Source organism: Protopterus annectens, chromosome 7.part1 (genome assembly GCF_019279795.1).
Source record: "Protopterus annectens isolate FY-2018-M chromosome 7.part1, PAN1.0, whole genome shotgun sequence".
NCBI lineage: Eukaryota > Metazoa > Chordata > Ceratodontiformes > Protopteridae > Protopterus > Protopterus annectens.
The window spans coordinates 72,442,218-72,459,607 of NC_056740.1; the positions used below are offsets into that span (position 1 = coordinate 72,442,218).

Sequence of the window (17,390 nt, forward strand, 5' to 3'; positions counted from 1 at the left end):
GGAGGACCTTGGGTAGAAGAGGCAGAGGAGGAAAGGCGTAAACAAATAGGTTTTTCTAACTGAAGGATGGGGTGTCCACTTTCCATGCTTGTCTGGGATAAGTCCTTGTGCAGAATCTTTTCAATTGATAACTTTGAGGAGAAGCAAATAGATGTATGTCTGGGCTCCCCCATTTCTCTGTTATGCTGAAGACTTGTGGATTTAGTTTCCACTCGTGAGGATCCATAAGGTTTCTGCTTAAATTGTCTGCCAGAGTGTTTTGTTTTCCTGGCAGGAATTGAGCTTGGAAGATGTATTTGGTAGGTCAAAGCTGTGTCCCACAGTGCCATGGCTAATCTGCAAAGGGGCAAAGGGGGTATGAGTGTGTGCCCCCTTACACGTTTATATACCAAGACTGTGGTGTTGTCCGTCTTTATCAGTAGTTGTCCTGGATGTAGCAAGTCCATGAAGGCTGTTAGGGCATTTTGAACAGCTAGCATCTCTTTCCGGCTGATATGCAGATGCATTTGTTTTGGAGCCCATAAGCCCTGAATGCATCTTCCTGCCATGTGGGCCCCCCAGGCATAATCTGACGAGTCCGTTAAGGTTTGGCTGGCAGGGGGTAGAGGGAAGGGCTGTCCACATTTTGGTGACATGCCTTTGCCCACCATAGAAACTCCTGTTGCAGGCAGGGAATGAGAGGAATCATAGTTTGCAGACTGTGTGAATGTTGACTCCATAAAATTTTTTAGGCACCATTGTAGTTTCCTCATATGCAGTCTTGGTAATGTAATTAGCAGGATGCAGGATGCCATGAAGCCAAGAGCCTGCAGAATTTGTCTTGCAGAAGACTGGGTTTTTGTTGCCATCAGTTTGAAGTAAGTAGTCAGTTGCCTTTGCTTGTCTGGCGTGAGGTAAGCCATCTGGGCAGTTGTATCTAAGCTTGCACTCAGGAATGTTATCTTTTGAGAGGGTACCAGTTGTGATTTCTTTTCGTTTATTGTGTACCCTAGGCATGTTAGAAGCCTTCACACAAATGCCAGGTGTCGAAGAAGTGTGTCCTTGTTCCCTGCTTGAATGAGACAGTCGTCCAAGTAAGGATATATTTGTATACTTCTTTGTTCGCAAAATGCAATTACTGGTGCCAGGCACTTTGTAAAGACCCTTGGAGCAGTAGATAAGCCAAAGGGCAGTGCAGAGAATTGGTAATGCATTAACCCAGCCTTGAATCTGAGATATCTTCTGCACAACTGTCTTACTGGGACATGTAGGTATGCCTCTTTTAGGTCTAAAGTCACCAGCCAAGCATGCTTGCCCAGCATGGGCTGAAGCTGTTGCAAAGTCAGCATTTTGAATTTTGGAATGTCCAGGTATGTGTGCAAAATTGATAAATTCAGTATTGGCCACCAGGCCTGGTCCTTTCTGGGTACCAAGAACAGTCGAGTAAAAAACTTGTCCTTTTTCTCGTTCTGGTACTGTCTGCATGGCCCCATAGCCATGAGGGACGTAACCTGTTTCTGTGCCTCTGCCCATTAATTTTTTGGCAGATCTGGCCAACCATTTGCCATTGGCAGAGTGTGGAAATGGAATCCGTATCACTGTGATATGATGTTTAGTACCCACTTGTCCTGGGTTATTAACTGCCAATTCTGAGCAAAAAGTACTAATTTTCCCCCCTATGGGTGCTGCCAAAAGATAAGTGCTTGGTGTAGGCAGAGGGAAGTCATTGTGATTGCTTTCTGCAGGTTTGCGCTTTATCTCCTTCAGATTTGGTAGTGGAAGCGCACCATTGCTTTGACCTGTATGAATCTTGCGCCTGGTATCTGGAACCCTTAGGGCGTCTGGATTTGCCCCTTTGAGCTCTGTCTGACACAGGAAAGGACCAATTTTTTGTAGGCCAGTGTCTACTGAATCTTGGTGGCTGCACTTGTAAGAAGTCTTTAACAGTTTGCATAAACTTAGCTTTGTCTTCTATTTTCTTTAGAACCTCTTCTGCCTTAATACCAAACAGAGAATCATGCTGTAAAGGTGCATCTAGCAATTTAGTTTTAACATCAGGAAAATTTTGTTCCTTTAACCAAGCATGCCTCCTAATCACAGATCCAGTAACTGCGGCCCTGCAGGAGGCCTCTAAGGAATCAAAACCACATTACAAAGTATGCCTTCCAACTTGTTCAGCTGCATGCAATAATTCCTGCAATTCTTTATTTTCTGAACATTCTGAAATAATCATTTTCTGTTTCAGCAATCCCATAACAAGCTCTTGGTACTTAACCATATGAAATTGACAGTTAAAGCCCTGATTGCCAAGGTTGCAGATGTATAAACCTTTTTTCCCCATCTGTCTAGTGCCCTTGAATCTCGGGCAGAGGGTGTAGGATTTTTTGCTGTTGAGGCCTTAACTCCCTTTGGACCCTGTGAAAGTTTCAGGATCAGCAGCAGGGTTTCTAAATAAAAATGTATGTGAGTCAGGTACCCTGTAATATCTGTCAGGCTTACTGGGAGCCGGAGGCAAGGAGTCAGGGGTCAAGCTTGATTCCGAAAACACATCATCCACAATGTCTAAAACGGGGGGGGGGGGGTGGCTAAAGGCTTGTGCTGAGGGAGAAAGAAATCTCTGAGCCTCTTTTTTGATTCTGAGAAATCTTGACTCTTCCAGTGAAAATACTCCCTCAAAGTATGCAAGGTTTCTCCAAATGAATACTCCTCAGGAGGAGATGCAGATGGAATAGACTCCTCAGCATCAGAATCCTCATAGGGAGGTATAGACAATTCCTGATCAGAAGAGGAATCAGAAGAAATAGAAACCTGATCTGAAGATTCATAATCAGTGTCTTGCCTAGGCCTCTTATCTGGAGGGGGATTGGTACCCCTGATCAAGGTAATAAGGTCTTCAGCCATTCTGATCACCTGTTTTTTAGGCATACAGGCCTGTGCATGTGGCTCATGCGTCAGTTTTTTAGTTTTAGAAGTTGCTTTTGTTTTTGGTTTTGCAGCTTTCGTCGGTTTGATATACAAATGTTGAGGTCTGAATACACCCTCAGAAGCTGGTGCCTGCTCAGTGGCTCCGGACCCATCTGAGGGAGATGCATCTGTCGGTCCAATACCTTGAGTATCTTGCGGCATGCCGGACTCCACATGGGTGTCGGTAGAGGCCTGTGACTCGAAGGTAGTGGGTATCAGGGGCTGCAAAAGCGCCTCATTGAGTACCGGCAAACCGGCGACTGGCTTAGGAGAAGCTTCGTCGTTGGTTTTGGATCTTGACTGCCTTTCTCTTTCCTTTTCTTTTAGGGTTGCCACCTTTTCAAATGCCCAAAGTGGGACATTTTTGGGACAACAGTCAGATTTTGCAGGCTGAAACATACTCCCGGCCATTACAAAGAACAGAACTTCACTTTTTTGCCTAGACAAAAGCTTATTCTTGTAATGTTTTAGTTGCTTATTCTGTTTCTTATAACATTTCTGTGGTTCAGATACAGAATAACTGTTTTATGCAACTATTACATAAAATATAGGAAATAATTTTGTCCTAAAATCTCGTGGCATTTGCCATTTTTACAATTTTTTTGCAGGACACAACTGCCCAAAGAGGGACTGTCCCTCACAAAGTGGGACAGGTGGTAACCCTATTTTCTTTGCATTTTTTATGTACTCCGGTAGTCGGATTGCTATCAGACGACATTTCTGGGTAGTTAAATCTGTTTCCAAAATACTTTGATGCAAAAATATACCAACGCTTAATAGTGTGTTGGTTAAATCTAGCACAAAACCGACAGACAGGGACATTGCGATCAGGGCCTAGGCAAAGAATACAGTATAAATGGAAATCCTTATGAGGTATTTGCTTCCCAAAAGTAATACAATTATTAACTTTTTCTGACATCGGTAAAAAGCAAGAAAAATGTTTCCCCAACGGGGTACTTAGCTTTAGTGAAGACTTCGGTTCTGAAACTCAAACTTGAATTTTTCAGTAGTTGGCCGACCGGCACTTGCGAAAATGCTTCTGCTTCGGGCACCGCGCGGCAAGAAAGACTAAAGAAAATGGCGTTGGCTGCATGTTTTATACCCCTGGCAACCTGACGTCATGGAAGAGGAGACAGCAACTGACACAGGACCCAAGACTTTGGAATTCAGGCAGACTGAGGGCAACCTGCCAGCAGATTACCCAAATGTAATGACTGCAACAGTGAAACACGAAGAACATCTGGGTGGGTGGTGCAGAGTTCTTCTCGGTTTGGTAAAGGATATTTGTATTTATGAAGCCAGGAATATCAATGTCTGCAGATCTGAGGCCACGTAGGATTCGCAGTCTATACAGCAACAATTAAAGTCACCCATGAGTAAGGTTTCAGATTGGATTGTGTTTCCAGTAGGTCGAAGTATGCATTGCGAGCTTCTTGAGACATGAAAGGTGACTTATAAATGGTTAAGATACAGTGCAGGATTTTGTCTATGGTGATCCGCATCTGAAGGAACTCCAGTGTGTCATCCTGTTTAACCAACCTAGAGGTATGCTTGCTATTGAAGTACATCAAGACACCTCCACCTTTAGCCCCTGCCTATGCAGTTACTGGTCTAAAAGTATGGAAGGCACCGAAACCCAGCAAACCTTGCACTTCCGGGATACTCTCAGCCTCTTAAACCATGTGCTATACAGATTTCTATATTCTTGAGTGTGAGGAGGGCTTGGAGGGAGTGTAGTTTATTATTTAGGCTACTGGCATTGAGCAGTAACACACGGAGGGTTTAGTTCAGTTGATTTTGCTAAGTCGGTAGGTTTGTCAATTTGGCATTGCCTAAAAAAGGCACTATGGGGAGGATAAAGTTTTAGCAAGTATTTGAAAGCCTAAAGGGGACAGGTGCAGAACATCCTCGGCAAAGCAACGTGATCCGTTAGCCATGTCCTCCTCAAGCTAACAAATATTGGATCCTTTTAGAATGACACCAGAAAGGCAGCCAGTTGTTAAAATCAATCATCTTTTGATCATACTGTGGCATCATCCTTGGTAATGGTAAAATGCTGCTCAATGTTTGGCTCATACCAGTCTGAGAGCTTCATACCTCCCTGAATTACATGGAGAGATGTTAAGTCTCAGGTCATTCAAACCTAAATGGACCAAGACAAAATCATATTGGTACCTATGGTGTAACTGGCATGAGTGTAAGCATGATTTAGTGGATCCTGGCTCCAGATAAGCAACTAACCATTATTCTTTTCTTTGTTCAGCCTGGTTAGTGGGGCATCAGTATGCCTTACAATGGAGTCCTCTATGACAGAAGCCGTGAGGAGTATTTGCTTGCCTTAGGGGCTTAGTGTTTTCAGCTACATTGTGCGTGTGTGACTGTATGCATGGTGTCAAAGCATTCTTTTTTTCTGAGTGCCTTTGGGCTTGCTGATGCACAGCTTTGACAAAACAGTCTGGGCAACAGTTGTTGTTCAGTAAGATTACTCTTAAGTGTCTCAGCATATGTTAGTCTATGGGTGTGCTAGTCTATGGGTGTGCTATGTAAAGTGGTAGTTGTGTGCATAGTGTCTACAACCTCATATGCACGTGTATGCGAGAATTTAGCCTCCAGTGCTATTGTACAAGTACACCTCTCCCATGAGTCTGTGTTCTAAGAATCAAGTGGTTGTAGATAAGCATGACACAACTGCTACATTGTCCTAAGGTGCCCATATCCACCTTATCCACCAAGCTGGATACAAGGAAGTTAGGAAACTGCATACCCATACTGTCCAGTCCACTGACTGGTGAGCTACAAGGGCGTGGTATATAGGGGTTAGAAGGTTACGAAGATATCTTTGTTGGTGCAGACTAATAAGGGCAGTTTGCTGGGACAGATTTTGCTAAACAATAATAATTCTACTAACTTTAATGTTTACACAATACTGAATTTTACCAAATCTATAGGTTTTGCCACTCAACTAGCTGCTCTAAGCTTGTTGACACAAAAGTTATTTGCTCTACATTTACTGATTAACAGTTTTATGGACAGTTACATAGGAACATTTGCTTTCTAGGTCAGATCTATGGAATACAATCAAGAAGATATAGCAAACCTCTTAACTGATAAAGTCAGCTCCAACTTAACTCCTCTCTCCCCCTCAACCTTCCCTCAGGAAATAACATCAAATACATCTCTCCCTACCATCACTAGGGAACAGGTCCTTATTGCTCTCTCTAAGACCAAGAACACTGCATCAATCAGCCCAGACAATATCCCAGGATGCCATCTACAGACCTATAAGTCTCACTAGTCTTATATGTAAAGCCATGGAAAGAATTACCATGGAGATGATAAACAGAGATACAGTTACTGGACCCAACCCAGTTTGGTTTCGTCAAGGGCGGATCATGGCTACTCAACCTGGTAGACTTCTTTGAGAAGGTTACCAAAGCAATGGATGAGGAAAAAATCGTTCACACTGCCTACCTTGACCTGGCCAAGGCATTTAACACAAAACCTCAACTCAGGCAATGCTGACAAAACTCAAGAGATTAGGTACAAACCTGTATGTCACCCGGTGGATAGCCAACTGGCTCACACACAGAACCCAGGAAGTTAGAACTGGGAAATCCACCTCTACAAAGAGGCCAGTCACAAGTGGAGTCCCTCAGGGATCAGTCCTTGGAACGCTACTTTATGGAATTTACTTCTCAGAAGTCAAGGCCAATGTCCGTGGTCTCTGGCTGACTAAATTTGCAGATGATTGCAAATTAGGAGCAGTCATTGAATCTCACACTGACACAAATGTTCTCCAGGAGGGGCTGACACAGACAAACTAGTGTCAGAGTCATGGACCAAAACTAAATGCCAAGAAATGCATAACTGTATCGTTTGGGAAGTCAACCATTACTGGTAACTATCATACTGACAACACACCCCTTAGAGTTGACGCAGTGGTCGGGGGAGTTAGGGACACACACAGTAATCTAGCCTTTGATCATCATGTGTCTACAGTGGTGAGGAAATAGATCTATGTTGTGCAACTTATAAACAAAGGTGTGGCATCCAAGTCCAAGGAAGTCATTGTTCTACTGTATTCGGCATTCATCAGACCTATCACTGAGTACAATGCCCCCTTTGGTATGTACCTAACCAAGCACATCCAACAACTAGAACATCCACAGAGGTTGCTCACTAAAAGAATACAAGGTGCAAGCAATATGTCCTATGCAGACCACCTCAAGGCCATATCCCTGTATTCAGTCTCCTACAGACTTTTGACAGGAGATCTATACCGGGCATACAGCGCATTGTCAGACCCCACTCTGACAGACCTCCTGCATATCCACTAAACAAACAGTACCAGAATCACGTGTTCTAAAGACTTAAACCTTGTCTGCGATATAAACAGGACCTGTTGGGAGAGAGAGGTATGTATCCCAGAGACTACCCCCGTGTATGGAACAGGCTTCCCCATCCATGTGAAGCACAGTTCCTCCCTCATTCAATTCAAGTGCAACTTGAACAACTGGATGGGAAACTGGAAATTCATCCTTGGTTTGGCACCTATATTTCTGATGTAAACAGATAACTTGTAAATGGTTCATCTCCCAGGCCCATGCTTACACTTATCAAGGGTATCAGAACTTGTCAGAGATTTGGGATAAATGGCTAGGCTTAAAAAGGCCTTATGGTCGTTAGCCTAGTAAACATCTATGAACTTATAAATAGCTTAAACACGAGATGATAGCAAGGAAGAGAGGGGGACTTTGGAAATCAGATTACCATAAGGGGTGGAGTTCAGAAGCACAATCTTATAAAACCAAAAGAAAAAAAGGATGGGAGGGTTAGAAAAAAATCAAGGAAGAAGCAGGCTAGTTAGAGAGGGATCTAATTAAAATAAAGACAATATTGGAGCTCTTTCTGAAGCTTTAGCGTAAAGGTGCAGTAGGGGGTGGGGCAGACAAATAATAGGGGAAGAGAAAAGCACTAGAGTATAACTTTAAGCAGGTGAATGATAAGCAGAATATAAAACTGTAGGATCGGAAGTGGAATATCAACAACTGAAAAGCAGTGAAGCACAAATCCTGGAGCAGAAACAATATGCCATGAACAGTCTTGTTCAATTTGGGATACAAGCACTACATGAACTTAAGTGCGTCTACTTAAGTTGTATATGGTTAAGCATCTTATGGTCCTCTTAACTGCTCGCCTAATATTTTTCAAACACTCCTAATATTTACCATGGCAATATCTTATCTGTTTGATAGAATTCATCTCCCAAAAAAAGCAAGCGGAAAAAAAAAAAGATAATGTACTTACTAGCAATTTCAAATGAATCCGGCTCTTCTCTTGCCAGTTTTTCTCTTGCAACATCAGCAATTGGGCCAAACAGAACAATAGGCCTAAGGAAACCAGCTGTGGAGAAAAAGAATATGATGTCAAACCAAATTTAACAGCATAAAAGGCATCAATGAAAGTAAAAAAAATATAATATGTAGTCACAATAATGTTCCATCTGAGTTGTTGCTTTTCATTTGTCTTCAACCTGTGGGACCCAGATCCAGCACGGATCTGACTCCGCCGCATACTTCAGCATCGGATCCAAGCCCCTCCCCTACCCATAATGCCAGTCTTCCTCCTCCCCTCAGATCAAGTTTACTGTAGAACAGCAGCACCTCAACCTAGATCATATGCCTATAGACCTGGTTATCACACAACTCACGAGAGGAAAAATAGCCAAATACAGGGGCTATGCCTCTTCCCATCCAGTCCACTACACAGCTTAAACAAGGCAGGGGGAAAGGGGGGGGGGGGTTTGAAGACAAATGAAAAGCAACAACTCAGATGGAACGTTATGGTGAGTACATAACTTTTTTTTTTTAATCTGAAGTTGTTTTCATTTGATCTGTAACCTGTGGGACAGTGTCTCCATTTACCAATGAACCCTGGGAGGTCCTCATGGAAGGCTTTTCCAGATCACAGCTGAGCCAAAGGATTGCCCTGCTTCTGGAAAGAAGGTCCAATTTATAATGGGAGATAAATGAATGCAGTGACGCCCAGGTAGCAGCAGAACAAATATCTACGGAAACCCTGGACCAAAAGGCCACAGAAGTAGCAACAGAACTTGTGGAATGTGCCCGGACATTCCCTGGTGAAGATAATCCTTTGGCTCGAAAGGCCAATGAAATGCACTCAGAAATCCATCGAGCAATACCAACTTTACAGACAGAATTTCCCAAGAAAGGTTTAGAAAAAAAAACAATGTTGATCAGACTTGCAAAAGGATTTTTTTCTGTGCAAACAGAAATGCAGCTGTCTGTGGACATCAAGCAAGTGCAACTTGTACTCTCCTTTATTCTGGAAATTTGGAAAGAAAACTGGAAGGTTGATGACCTGGATTAATATTGGACTCTGATGCCAGTTTTGGCAGGAATGATGGATTTGTCCACAAGGACACCCCTGTCTTTATGAAATACTATGTAAGGAGGCTTTATAGACAAAGCTTGGATTTCCAAAACTCTCTTGGCTGAGGTAATTGCAACCAAAAAAGCAGTCTTTCAAGAAAGGAAAGTACAGCTGTGTACCCTTACCATAAATGTAGATGTTCTAGTGTATTTACTGTTGCAGTCATTACATTTGGGTTATCTGCTTGCAGGAGCCCTCAGTCGGCCTGATTAACAAAGTCTTGGGTCCTGCGTCAGTTGTTGCCCCTTCTTCCATGACATCAGAGGTATAAAACAGGCAGCCAACACCATTACATCAGTTTTTCTGGCCCCAGATGTCAGGTGTCCCCCTAATGGGATGCAATTAAATCTATAATACAAGGATATACCTCCAACAAAAAAGCAAATACACCAAAAAGCTTTTTGAGCATAGTAAGTGAGAGTACAGGTATAGCCAAAAGAAGAAAAAAAGGGGGCTGGAGGGAGAGTAACCAGGACTGCAACAGTGAATACACTCGAACATCTACATTTATGTGAAGTGTACACAACTGTACTATGTTCTTCATGTTTCACTGTTGCAGTCATTACATTTCGGTAGATTCCCAAAGCTAAGGTTCGGAGGAGGAATTTAAAAAGAATTAGGACCAGCTATAAGGCCCTGCAAAGACTGCAGTGGCAAAACCAGCTCTGGATTTAGAGAAAATTGGCAAACGATCATGCTTGGTGAAAGTATGTACAAAACTTCAGGTAGCAGCTTCTAGGATGTCTCTTGTAGGGACGCCCCTGAGAAAGGCTGTAGAGGTAGATACAGCCCTGGTTGATTGGGGTCTGACGCCCTGTGGGATAGGTTTTCCATGGTGCTTATAGCAGAAATGAATGCAATGGCCTATCCATTTTGAAATGGTTTGCTTTGAAATAGCTTTCCCCTCTGTTCCTGCAGAAAATGCCACCAGCAGTTGTTCAGATTTCCTTTGAGGTTTGGTCCTGTCCAAGTAGAATCTAAGGTGTCTGTGCGCATTTACGGAGTTCAGTATCCGTTCCCCTTTGTTCTGTGGGTTAGGAAAGAAGGTAGGCAAATGAATGGACTGATTAAGAGCCACACTGGATACCACCTTGGGCATGAAGGATGGATTGGTTATGAGGGACACCCTGTCCGCATGAAAGATGATGAAAGGCTCCACTGCCATAAAGGCCTGTAACTCGGATACCCTTCTTGCAGAGGTGATTGCTAAAAGGAAAGCTGTTTTCCAGCAAAGGAATTTTAAATCTGCAGTAGCAGCTGGCTCGAAAGGAGGAAGAGTGAGCTTCTCCAAGACGAAGTTAAGGTCCCAGGCTACAGTTGAAGCTCTCCTTGGTGGCCTTAAATTTTTGGCCCCTCTGAGGAACTGCTTGAGCAGTGGGTGAGAGAAGAGGGGAGGCTCTGTGCTATAATGAGCTGAAATGGCTGAGGCATGAATTTTGATGGAGGAAAAGGACAAGCCCTTATGAAGCACCTCACTTAAATATTGTAGAATCTGAGGTAAATTGGGCACTGATGTGCTCAACCCTTGAGATTGGTTCCAGGTACAAAATCTTTTCCATTTTGCAGCATAGCCTCCTAGCCTCTAAAATGATATCATCACTGATTTACTTAGGGGTGGTAAAGGATAGATTAGGTAATTAGCCGGGCTGCTAGGTTCAGGGTTTGCAGCTGAGGATACAGAATCTGGTTCTCCTGCTGAGACAACAGGGAAGAAGTCAGAGGCAGGTGCCATGGGGCCAAGCGTGACACTGCGGAGGGGGTAACAATGTTGGCGTGTCCAGTCTAGTGCAATTAAGATCGTCCTTGGCTTGTCCTGTTTGATCTTTAGTAGTACCTTGGAGAGCAGAGGCAGAGGAGGAAATGCATAAACTGATAAGTTTATCCAGCTGAAGGATACAGCATCCACTTTCCAAGCTACTTTGTGGGGAATCCTTGTGCAAAATTTGTCCCATTGATTGTTCTGGGGGGAGGCAAACAGGTCTATATCTGGGCTCCCTCATTTGCTTAACATGCTGAAAATCCTTGGTTCCAGTTTCCACTAGTGTGGGTCCATGAGGTTTCTGCTTAGTCCATCTGCCAGTGTATTTAGTTTTCCTGGCAGGAATTGAGCTGGTAGATTCACTTGGTAGCTCAAGGCTGTGTTCCACAATGCCATGGCTAGTCTGCATAGGGGGTAGATTGTGTACCTCCCAACTTGTTTATGTACCACATGACCGTGGTGTTGTCCGTCTTTACCATTAGTTGTCCTGGAAGAATGTGGTCCTTGAAGGCTGTCAGAGCATTCTGTACAGCTAACATTTCCTTTTGATTTTTGTGTAGGTGCATTTGACTTGGGCTCCATTTGCCCTGAATGCACTTCCCTGCCAGGAGAGCCCCCCCCCCCCCCCCCCAGCATAGTCTGATGCGTCAGTTGTTAAGGTTTGGGCAGCAGAGGGTAGTGTGAATGGTAGTCCCTTCTTCTGGTGGCAGGCCTCTGCCCACCAAAGGAACTCTAGGCGTAGACTAGGTATGATAGGAATCATAGCTTTTAGATCCTGCAAATGTGGACACCATAGGCTTTTGAGATACCATTGCAGTTTCCTCATATGCAGCCTTGCATATGGAATTAGAAGAATGCAGGAAGCCATCAACCCCAAGGCCTGAAGTACTTGTCTTGCAAATAACTGGGTTTTTGTGACCACTTGTTTAAAGTAGGTTGTCAAATAAGCCCGTTTCACTGGTGTAAGAAAAGCCGTCTGGGAAGATGTATTCAAGCTTTCTCCCAGGAATATAATTTGACAGGGTACCAGGTGTGACTTTTTTTCGTTTATGGTGTACCCCAGACAAGTCAGTACCCTTTGAACAAAGGCCAGATGATTCAAAAGTATGTCCTGGCTTTCTGCTTGAATTAGACAATCGTCCAGGTATGGATATATTTGAATATTTCTTTGCCTGCAGAATGCAATGATTGGAGCTAGGCACTTTGTGAATACCCTGGGTGCAGTAGATAGGCCAAAGGGCAGTGCAAAAAACTGATAGTGCATGTCGCCTGCTTTGAAGCGTAGGTATCTTCTCCAAGACTCCCTGATAGGGATGTGCAGGTACGCTTCTTTGAAGTCTAGCGTTGCCAACCATGCATCTTTGCCTAGCATAGGAAGCAACCAGTGAAGAGTCAGCATCTTGAATTTTGGAATCACCAGAAAGATATTTAGAGTAGAAAGTTCCAGGACAGGATGCCATGAATTTCCTTTTACATGGTACCAGAAAGTCTCGAATAGAAACCTTGTCCCTTTTCCTCTTCTGGTACCAACTGAATAGCCCCCATGCGTAGGAGACAGAATATGTGATTTTGGGCATCTGCCCACTGATTCTGGGGTAGATCTGGCCACCCGCTTGGTGTTGGTAATGTGTGGAAGTGAAATCTGTATCCCTGGGACATTTGTCCTGGGTAATGAGTTCCCAGTTTTTGGCCTGCAGACCAATCTTTCCGTCTAAAGGAGTATTCAGTTGGCAAGTGCTTGGAAGTTTTAAAAAGCAAGTCACAGATAGTTTTCCATAGGGGGAATCTTACTACTCCCTGATTTGGGTGCAGAAACCCCCCACTGCTTAGTCTTGTGTGTCCCCTGGGATTGAAACCTGGGGTTTCTGCTGTGTCTGGGTCTGGCTTGAGAAGACCTGGAAGGGGCTGGAAAATACCAATTCTTAGAGGACCGGTGCCTACTAAATCTAGGAGGCTGAACTTTTAAGAAATCTTTAACAGTTTGCATGGATTTAGGTTTACATTCCATCTTTTTAAGAACTTCCTCAGCCTTGTTGCCAAACAGGCGGTCCTGATTTAAGGGAGCATCCAACAATTTAGCTTTAACGTGATCAGGCAAAGATTGCTCCTTAAGACAAGCATGCCTTCTTAGCATAGACCCAGTAACAGCAGCCCTGCAAGAGGCCTCTAATGAATCAAATCCACATTGCAAAGTATGTTTTCCAACCTGTTCAGCAGAATGCATTAAATCCTGTAATTCTTTTTTTCCGCAGTCAGGAATCAATATCATTTTCTGTTTAAGTAATCCAATAACATGTTGCTGATACTTTAACATATGAAACTGGCAGTTTAAAGCCCTAATGGCCACGGTTGCAGAAGTGTAAACCTTCTTACTCCATCTATCCAGCACCCTGGAGTCTTTATCAGAAGGGGTAGGATTTTTAGCAACAGAAATCCTTAATGCCCTTGGGTCCCTGTGAAATAGTCTCTGGATCCGCAATAGGATTTTTAAAAAGGAACTTGTGAGAATCAGGAACCCTGTAATAATCGGTCAGGTTTTCTGGGAGCAGGAAGAAAAGAATCAGGTGCCAAACTAGATTCCGAAAAAGCATCATCAACAATGTCTAGTACAAGAGGAATAGCTAAAGGCCTATGCTGAGGCAGGAGTAAGAAATCCCCTTTTTTTGAATCAGAAAAATCCTAGCTTTCCCAGTGGAAATGGTCCCTTAGAGTATGTAGGATTTCATCAAAAGAAAAGTCCTCTAGAGGGGAAGTAGAAGGAATGGAGTCCTCTGTATCAGAATCCTCGTAAGTAGATAAGGGCAAATTCAGATCATCAGAAAAATCAGAATCCTGGCCAGAAGATTCATAAACTTCAGTCCTAGGTCTCTTAGAAGGAGGAGGTTGGCTTCCACTGATTAGAGTTGTAAGATCTTCAGCAATTCTTATCATTTGTTTTTAAGGCACAGAGGCCTGAGCATGCGGCCTGGGCTTCGTTTTTTTAGGCATGGCTCAAGATTTAGGCCTAAACGAAGAAGGAAGCGTCGGTTTAATATGCAAGTCCATAGGCCTGAATACACCCTCAGAAGCCGGTGCCTGCACAGCGGCTCTGGACCCATCCAAGGTAGACACATCCGCAGGTTCCATAGTTGAAGCATCTCGCTGCATACCGGACTCCGAATGGGTCTCAGTAGAGGCCTGAGAATCAGAAGTAGCGGGTAATCAGGGGCTGCAAAAGCACCTCACTGAGTACCGGTGAACTGTTGACTGGCTTAGAAGTGTTGTTGTCAGTTTTGGACCTCGGCGGCCTGTCTCTGTCTTTATCTTTGCGTTATTTCAAAATTGCGGTAGTTGGATGGCTAACCGATGACATTTCTGGATAATTAAACCAAGAAAGTACAGTTGTGTACACTTACCATAAATGTAGATGTTCGAGTGTATTCACTGTTGCAGTCATTACATTTAGGTAATCTGCTGGCAGGCTGCCCTCAGTCGGCCAGATTAACAAAGTCTTGGGTCCAGCGTCGGTTGCTGTCCCTTCTTCCATGACGTCAGGTCATCAGGGGTATAAACATACAGCCGACGCCATGACATCAGTTTTTCTTGCCCCAGATGTCAGGTGCCCCCCCCAGCAAAACCAAATACATCAAGAAGGCTTTTAAGTGTAGTAAAAGAAAGGAGAGGCAAAGTAAGAGAAAAAACAGGGGGCTGGAGGAAGGGTAACCAGGACTGCAATAGTGAATACACTCGAACATCTACAATTATGGTAAGAGTACACAACTGTACTATGTTCTTCATGTTTCACTGTTGCAGTCATTACATTTGGGTAGATTCCCAAAGCTATGGTTGGGAGGATGGATTTACACAGCATTAGGACCGGCTATAAGGCCCTGCAAAACAGCAGTAAGAAAGCCATCTCTGGATTTAGAGAAAATTGGTAAATGATAGTGCTTGGTGAAAGTATGAACTGAACTCCAAGTAGCAGCTTCTAGAATATCCCTGGTAGGAACACCTCTGAGAAAGGCTGTAGAAGTAGATGCAGCCCTGGTGGAATGGGATCTGATCCCCCTGGGGGATAGGTTTTTCATGGTGCTTATAGCAGAAATGAATAAAATGGCTTACCATTTGGAAATGGTTTCCTTTGAAATAGCCTTTCCCTCTGCCCCTGCAGCAAATGCTACCAGAAGGTGTTCAGATTTTCTTCAAGATTTAGTCCTGTCCAAGTAAAATCTAAGTTGTCTGTGTACATCCAATGAATGCAGAATCTGCTCCCACTTGTTCTGTGGATTGGGAAAGAAAGTTGGCAAATGAATAGACTGATTAAGAGCCACACTGGATACCACCTTGGACATGAAGGATGGGTTGGTCCTGAGTGACACCCTGTCCGCATGAAAGATGATGAAAGGCTCCACTGCCATAAGGGCCTGTAATTCAGAAATCCTTCTAGCCGAAGTGATTGCTAAAAGGAAGGCTGTTTTCCAGGAAAGAAAGTTTAAGTCTGCAGTAGCAGCTGGCTCGAAAGGAGGAAGAGTGAGTTTCTCCAATACAAAGTTAAGGTCCCAGGCAGGGGATGGAGCTCTCCTGGGTGGCCTCAAGTTTTTGGCCCCTCTGAGATGCTGCTTAAGCAGAGGATGAGAGAAGAGGGGGGGGGGGGTTCTGTGTTGTAATGTGCTGAAATGGCTGAGGCAGGGATTTTCACAGAAGAATAAGACAGGCCCTTGTGAAGCATCTCAGTTAAGTATTGCAAAATCTGAGGTAAATTGGGCACTGCTGTGCTCATCCCTTGAGACTGATTCCAGGAACAGAATATTTTCCATTTGTCGCCTCCAAAATGACATCCATCACAGGTTTGCTGAGGGATGCTAAGGGGGAATTTAAGTGATTAGCCAAGCTGCAAGATTCAATGTTTGGAGCGGAGGGTGCAGAATTTGGTTGTTCTGCTGAGACAGCAAGGAAGGTGTCTGTGGCAGGTGCCATGGAGAAATTTGTGACAGACTGCGTAGGAATGGGTACCAGTGTTGGCGAGGCCAGTCTGGAGCAATTAAAATAATTTTTGGTTTGTCCTATTTGACTTTTAGTAGAACTTTGGACAGAGTAGAGGCAGAGGGGGAAAGGCATAGACTGATAGGTTTTCCCAGCTGAAAGACAGAGCATCCACTTTCCAGGCTATTTTGTGAGGAGTTCTTGTACAAAATTTGTCCAACTGATATGTCTGGGGTGAGGCAAAAAGATCCATGTCTGGACTCCCCCATTTGCGTGTCAACATGTTGAAAATCTGTGGTTCCAGTTTCCATTCATGTGGGTCCATGAGATTTCTGTTAAGTTCATCTGCCAAAATATTCAGATTTCCTGGCAGGAAATGAGCCTGTAGTTGTACTTGATAGCTCAAGGCCGTGTTCCACAATGCCATGGCTAGTCTGCAAAGAGGGTAGGAATGTGCACCCCCCCTGCTTGTTTATGTACCACATAAATGTGGTGTTGTCTGTCTTTACCATTAGTTGTCCTGGATGAAGGTGGTCCTTGAAGGCTGTCAAGTGCATTCCGTACAGCTAGCATTTCTTTTTCATTGATAGGAAGGTGCATTTGATTTGGGCTCCATTTGCCCTGAATGCACTTCCCTGCCAGATGAGCCCCCAATCACGCATAGTCTGATGAATCTGTAGTTAGGGTTTGGGCAGCAGGGAGTGGTGTAAATGGCAGTCCCTTGTTTTGGTGGCAGGCCTCTGTCCACCATAGGAACTCTAGTTGCAGGCAGGGTATGACAGGAATCATTGTTTCCAGGCTGTGACAATGTTGACTCCATAAACTTTTTAAGTACAACTGAAGTTTCCTCATATGCAGTCTTGCATATGGAATTAGAAGAATGCAGGAGGCCATGACCTCCAAGGCTTGCAGTATTTGTCTTGCAGATAGCAGGGTTTTTGTGGCCACCTGTTTGAAGTAAGTCACCACATGAATTTGCTTTTCTGGCATAAGGAAGGCCATTTGGGCAAGCTTGCACACAGGAATGTAATTTATTTGAGAGGGTACTAGTTGTGATTTATTTCCGTTTATGGTGTACCCTAGACAAGTTAGAACCCTTTTTATAAACGCCAGATGTTTTAGAAGAATGGCCTTGTTTTCTGCCTGAATTAGACAATCGTCCAAGTATGGATATATTTGAATATTTCTTTGCCTGCAAAATGCAATTACTGGAGCCAGGCACTTTGTAAACACCCTGGGCGCAGTAGATAAGCCAAAGGGCAGTGCAGAGAAC

The 17,390-nt window shown here is 43.9% G+C and overlaps 1 protein-coding gene across 7 annotated transcripts in view; it reads right to left on the reverse strand.

Annotated features, from left to right (window-relative positions):
• TJP1 (tight junction protein 1) overlaps positions 1 to 17,390 on the reverse strand; it is a 2,268,071-nt gene that overhangs the window by 1,283,856 nt on the left and 966,825 nt on the right. For all 7 annotated transcript variants that reach the window (XM_044078564.1, XM_044078565.1, XM_044078562.1 and 4 more), the window contains exon 14: positions 8,251 to 8,346. In XM_044078564.1, coding sequence (XP_043934499.1) covers positions 8,251 to 8,346 — 96 coding nt within the window. The remainder of the gene's footprint in view (positions 1 to 8,250; positions 8,347 to 17,390) is intronic.